The 5,737-nt window shown below is 48.0% G+C and overlaps 2 protein-coding genes across 2 annotated transcripts; both read right to left on the reverse strand.

The window, feature by feature from the left end:
• Positions 1–1,438: 1,438 nt before the first annotated feature.
• EMWEY_00056200 (hypothetical protein) lies at positions 1,439–2,638 on the reverse strand (the record flags this gene model as incomplete). Its single annotated transcript, XM_013480403.1, has 1 exon — positions 1,439–2,638. The coding sequence occupies one exon, from the start codon at positions 2,636–2,638 to the stop codon at positions 1,439–1,441; it is 1,200 nt and encodes a 399-aa protein (XP_013335857.1).
• A 963-nt stretch (positions 2,639–3,601) lies between these two features.
• Positions 3,602–4,837, reverse strand: EMWEY_00056210 (hypothetical protein; the record flags this gene model as incomplete). The annotated part of the gene is made up of 1 exon (XM_013480404.1): positions 3,602–4,837. The coding sequence occupies one exon, from the start codon at positions 4,835–4,837 to the stop codon at positions 3,602–3,604; it is 1,236 nt and encodes a 411-aa protein (XP_013335858.1).
• Between the last annotated feature and the right edge of the window lie 900 nt (positions 4,838–5,737).

Genomic DNA, 5,737 nt, shown 5'->3' on the forward strand with positions numbered 1-5,737 from the left:
ATGGTTATTGATAATCGCCAACGGGTCTTCTGTGAGTGGTTGACCGTCCTCGAGTGACGGGGTGAAGAGTATTTGAAAAGCTTCCCGCACAGACGGTTCTGATGCTTCCCAAGCCTTGTTCATAGCGTCCGCTGCTTCGTTGAAATCATCCATGTACTTCTGCATGCTCATGTCTTCCAATAATAGATGTGGTGTTCTTAGGTAAGATCGCAACATGCTGGACAAGCTGTGACGAGACTCAAACAGGAGCAGCACGAGGATAGCAACGAGTAACACCCTAATGGTTCCAACTTGTTTCTCACTGGACTTCCGGGAACCGAAAACTCCGCGTCTTCTAGCAAATCCCTTGTTGTTTCTTCCGTTGTCCGGGCCAAGCTGTGCTGCCCTATCTCCCCCCAGTAGGGGTTTTGTCTCCTGCAACAGCACAGGACCTACTTCGTGCCACTGGCTCCCCATTTTCTAAAACAAAAAAAAGAGTAAATTGACGGATGGCAAACAACCGGTATGCGGGCCCCCTGATGCGGGTATGCAAAACAAGAAACCGAGACGAGTGGGCTCTCGATGTGCAGCGAGACCGAGACGGCTCTGGGTGGCAGGCTGGCCACACTGCGTGGCAGGGTGGGAGTAGTTTCAGATCAAATTTGGGTTGAAATAATAAATAAATTGATCAACTAAATTACCAAAACGGAATTAGCATGTATGTATTGCACACATGCTGCGATAGTGCAGGGTAGTATACTTAGTGTTATGTAGTGTTTATGGCGTTCGTGCACAGCGGAGACAGCGGATCGGGCTTCGACAGTCTGAGTTGCCGGCAACCCCTCAAGTGGAAAAGTTTTTATTAGGCTGTAGTACCTACGATTTATTTTTTGGAGGGTTTGGGAACCGGTGGCATTCCTATGACCCTCACCAGCTGCTGCGGTGAGCTTTTGCCCTACAGTTGCACATGTTCCAGCTTGTCCCCACCCCAACCTGGAGCACCAGATGAATTACCCAAGGGCTCTGGGTGCCTATACCTTCTAATTGCCGTCTTAATGAGTTAGCAAGGGGCTCAAACCGCTGAAGTGCCCTGAAGTGCCTGACATTCTACTTCGATTCCACTTGCAGTCACCGCAGCTGGACCACCAGAAACAAAACCCGGTACAACACGTACCACAAAGTACAACCAGTAGTTGATTCAGTTTCCTGAGAAATAAAATTTTTCATTATGGGTACTTTTAACTGCCTTAAGGCAAACAAGACAAACCCTGCCTATGTAACTCTTGGGTGCATGCCCGTCTCGCTCGGACATACAAGGAAAAGTTAATCCAACAATGGCGTCAAGTTTGCTGCAGCAATTGCAGTAGTCACGCTCTCGTACACAACCTAAGCAGATCACTGACAAACAGTAAAAGTGAAATCACCTGTCATGGAACTCATGAAATGAATACCGGACAGTCTAAAGAAGAAATAATGCACGAATAAGTAAATCATCATATGATATTCCTTCCTGGAGCAGAGCTTGCAGTTGATCGCGTTTGCGGCTCAACCTACTTCCAAAACTGTAGGCATTTTCCTTCTCCTGCTGCTTCGTTGCCTCCAGTACTCCTTTGGGTGTCCAGTTATCCGCAATCCGGTGCATCTTCCGTATCCGTGCATAATGCGTACTGCCTTCAGATTCACCAAATATTTGGGCAGCTGCTCGTGCAAAAGATCCAGTTCTAAATGCTTCTCCACTGTATGGAATTTGATGCGTGCCGGCGGGAGGAATGCCTTTGAATGCGTCATCTTCTCCAAAGGGTTGAAGAAAGTGCTCGAAGTAGTATCGAGCCACCAAGTTGCAGTCGTTATGTTTGTTCTCAACAGACAACAGATATATTAGCTTGTCAGCTAACATTTCATCTACTTTCTGCGTGCCTTCACCGCCAGATAATCCCACAGATTTCAAGAAGTGAGACGCCTGCAAGCCGTCATCTACCCTTTCCTCGAGCACTTCAAGCGGGGGGTAAGTATAAGGCTCGTCGTGGCCAGGAACAGGAACTGGCACATCATACTCCTTATTCATGTAGACGAACCACTTCAATTCTTCGAGACGAAGTGTAACTGTACGGCAAATACTCCGCAGCAGCTGCAGGTGCTGTGCAGAGTCCCTCCTCTGCTTCACAGAAGACTCAGATAGAACTCCAAATTCTCGCATCTTGGCCACATGGTTATTGATAATTGCCAACGGGTCTTCTGTGAGTGGTTGACCGTCCTCGAGTGACGGGGTGAAAAGTGTTTGAAAAGCTTCCCGCACAGATGGTTCTGATGCTTCCCAAGCCTTGTTCATAGCGTCCGCTGCTTCGTTGAAATCATCCATGTACTTGTGCAAGTTTATTTTTTCCATAAGTAACTTCGGAGTTTCTAGGAAAGACGTCAGCCTACTGGGCAGGCTGTGACGAGCCCGGAACATGAGCAGCACGAGGAAAGTAACGAGCAATGCCGTAGCAGTTCCAATATTCTTTCCGTTGGATTTTCGGGAAACAAAAACATCGCGTCCCCATGGTGCTCCCTCTCCGTCTCCGTTGTCTGGACCGGGCTCAGCTGCTCCAACTCTCCCCTGTGGTGGTTGCGCGCCCTCCAATAATGAGGGACCCACGTCGTGTTGCTGATTCCCCATTATCTAGTATTAAGAGTAAACAAATGGTTGCAAAACGAATAGTTTTCTCCCTGTTGGCGATCGAAACGGTCAAGCAGCTAGATTATCACCAGGCGTCCAGCGGGGCGGGGCCAGCTAGGGATTTTCACGGTGGAGGTGATGTTCGAACGATTTTGGGTTAAGACGAACTGGCAAAGCAAGTACCAGAGTTAAAAAACCAAGTGCAAAAGTAAAAGGAACTCTCATAGGCGCTCCAGCGCTTCAGGGTACAATATCTACTGTGGAAATTGCGCACAACGAAGGGAGCGGATCGTGCAGAGACCAGTGTCTGTTGCCGTTAACCTCTTGAATGGAAATAATTCCGATGTCTCTTTTATTCATAAGAATAATATTTTGGAGGGTTTGGGGCCAATATGCATTTGTTTGCCCTCTAACCGTTGCTCTGATTCGCCGTTTCTGCTGCATCGCGTTACCTGGGTGATGCTCCCTATGGTCCTACCAGTCGTGAGACTGGAGCTGCAGATGAAGAACTCAGTAACTCTATGTGCCTGTACCTTCTAATTGCAGTCTAAATGAGCCATCAAATGACTCAAAATTCGGAACTGCCCAATATTCCATTTCGCTCCAGGGCCTTCAGGTGCTTCCTCTGGACCGCCAAAAACAAACACCCGCACAACACGTACCACTACTAGCCTGGATGAGCAAAGTGAAACCAACAGTGGATTCGGTTTCCTGCAAATCCCCGTTCTGCATTATTGTGGACCCTGAACTGCCATAAAACAAACAACAGCTGACTCAGTACCAACCAGATGCGTGCCCTTTGTTAAGCGCATGTAACAAAACCAGTCAAAGCCAAGATGGGTGGCATTTCTTTTCGCTCCAACACCAATGGCCGGTAGCCTGTGTTCCACAGACGCAGACAACTACCAAACAGCAAAAGTGGTATCACCTGCCGTAACACTCAAGAAAACCCTAGAGGGTATACTATAGAAGGAATAATGCATTCATTTCCAAATCACCGTATTGTATGCCCTTCTTAAGCAGCACACGCATTTGCTCCCGTTTAATACGCAACAGCTGTTCCAGCTTGTACGCATTTTCCTTCTCCTGCTGTTTCCCTGCCTCTAGTACTGCTTTGGGTGTCCAATTGTCCCCAATCCAATGCAACTTGCGTATCATTGCATAATTCGTACTGCCCTCAGATTCGCGAAATATTTGGGCAGCTGCTTGTGCGAGAGCGCCAGTTCTAAATGGTTTTCCATCGTATGGAATATGGTACTTGGCAGTGGGGGAAGTGGACTTGACGGCGTCGTCTTCGCCAGAGTGTTGCAGAAAACGCTCGAAGTAATATCGGGCCTCCAAGTTGCAGACATTATATTTGTTCTCTGTAAGAGACTGAACTAGGAGTTGTTTGGCTACGTTTCCATCTACTGGAGGTGTCAGTTCACCGCCATCCATCCCCATGGCGCGCAAGAAGTCTTCTGCTTTCATCTGAGGCCAGGTTCTGTAGCTGACGCCTTCAACGGTCGAATTCCTATCGGGCTCTTCGTTGACAGGAAAACTGAGTCGAGCGTCGAGGCGCCTCCTCATAGAGAACAACCAATTTAATTCCTCAATACGAAGCGTGACCATCTCGCAAATGCTGAGCAGCAGCTGCAGGTGTTGCAAGAAATCACTCCTCACCTGCGCAGAAGAATCAAACGGGAATTCACATCCTCGCATCTTCGCCACGTGGTCATTGATGGTTGCCAACGGATCTTCAGTGGGCGCTTGACCGTCGCTGAGCGACGGCATGAAATGCCTTTGAAAAGCTTCCCGCACAGGCGGTAATGAGAACTTCCAGGCCTTGTTCATCACATCAGCCGCTTTGTCGAAATTATTCAAGTACCTCCGTATGGCGTGATCGTCAAGGGAACGCGAAGCCCATTCATTGTGGAAGCTTAACCTGGAGGCGCTCAACTGGTGGATCTTCCGCTTGCTCGACACCCGCAAAACAACAGCAGACAAGAGTACCAGTGAAAAGACGGCAAGCAATGGCTTAGGGCCCCCAACCTGCTTCCCAACAAACTTTCGTGAAGCGAAAATTCCATCTTCTTCAGCAGTTTGGTTGATGTTTTCTGCGTTCTGTAGGCCGGCGGGGTGGATTTCTTTACGTGCCCCTTGCTCAGGGCGCAACAAATCTAACCATATCCGACCTGCGTCTTTCCCCTGAACCTCCATTATCTACTGCGAAAATAAATGCATGGCGGATAATCATGTATTCGCTTCCTGTTGGGCAGCTGAGCAACAGGCTTGAGAAACAGAGTTGGACGATATCTAAAGAAGCAGAGCGGTATACAGAGCTGGCTCTGTCTGGCTAGGTGGCGGTGATGTTCATGTAAATTCTCGCGTTGAAATTAATCGAAAAAACGACAGTAAATTATAAACTGTGTCCGTGTAAGCGGTGCAATGCATGGTGCAACTGTTCAGGAAGGTATACCTCAATTGCCTGGGATTCGGTGGGTGTAATTGAAGCTGCGATGCCGGTATCGACTTCTCCGCCCTCCCTCTCATTCCTTCAACGGTGGAACATACACGGCAACTAAAAGACTTACAATCTACTTTTTGAAGTTTTGTGGAACTAGTGGAGTTTAGTTGCCGCCCATATTTTTTCACGATTTTTTGCTGTGTAGTGTGTAGCTACGTTGTGCACATGGGATTTTACTGTATGTTCACCGTTTGAGCTCTTGCTGCGAAAGAAAAGGCCACCAACAATGGACGCCTATTCTCTGAAAGGTTAAACTGAGAGTACGAATTCGTGGATCGGGTGCCCTTAACCTTCCTAACAAGCAGTACGCAAGCACACGTTCTCATCTACTGCGTACACTGTTTTAACATAGTACAAAGAAGGCTTGTTTGTGTTTGCGCTTGGGATATCTTCCACCTCAAGTTCCAGCAAGGTGCACTGCAGCTCATGACAGGCCACCTCCTCTCCCACAGTTCAGAGAGATGTAGCCATTCCGCGTGGGACGAGGAAAGAGAATTTTTGGCTGATATTAAACAAGGACACATGGGGACTAGCCAAAACATTTGTTCGCCTATATGTGTATAAATATGGATGGAGTTGTTCCTCTACAGATT

This window comes from Eimeria maxima, genomic scaffold (assembly GCF_000499605.1).
Source record: "Eimeria maxima Weybridge genomic scaffold, Emw_scaff1891, whole genome shotgun sequence".
NCBI lineage: Eukaryota > Apicomplexa > Conoidasida > Eucoccidiorida > Eimeriidae > Eimeria > Eimeria maxima.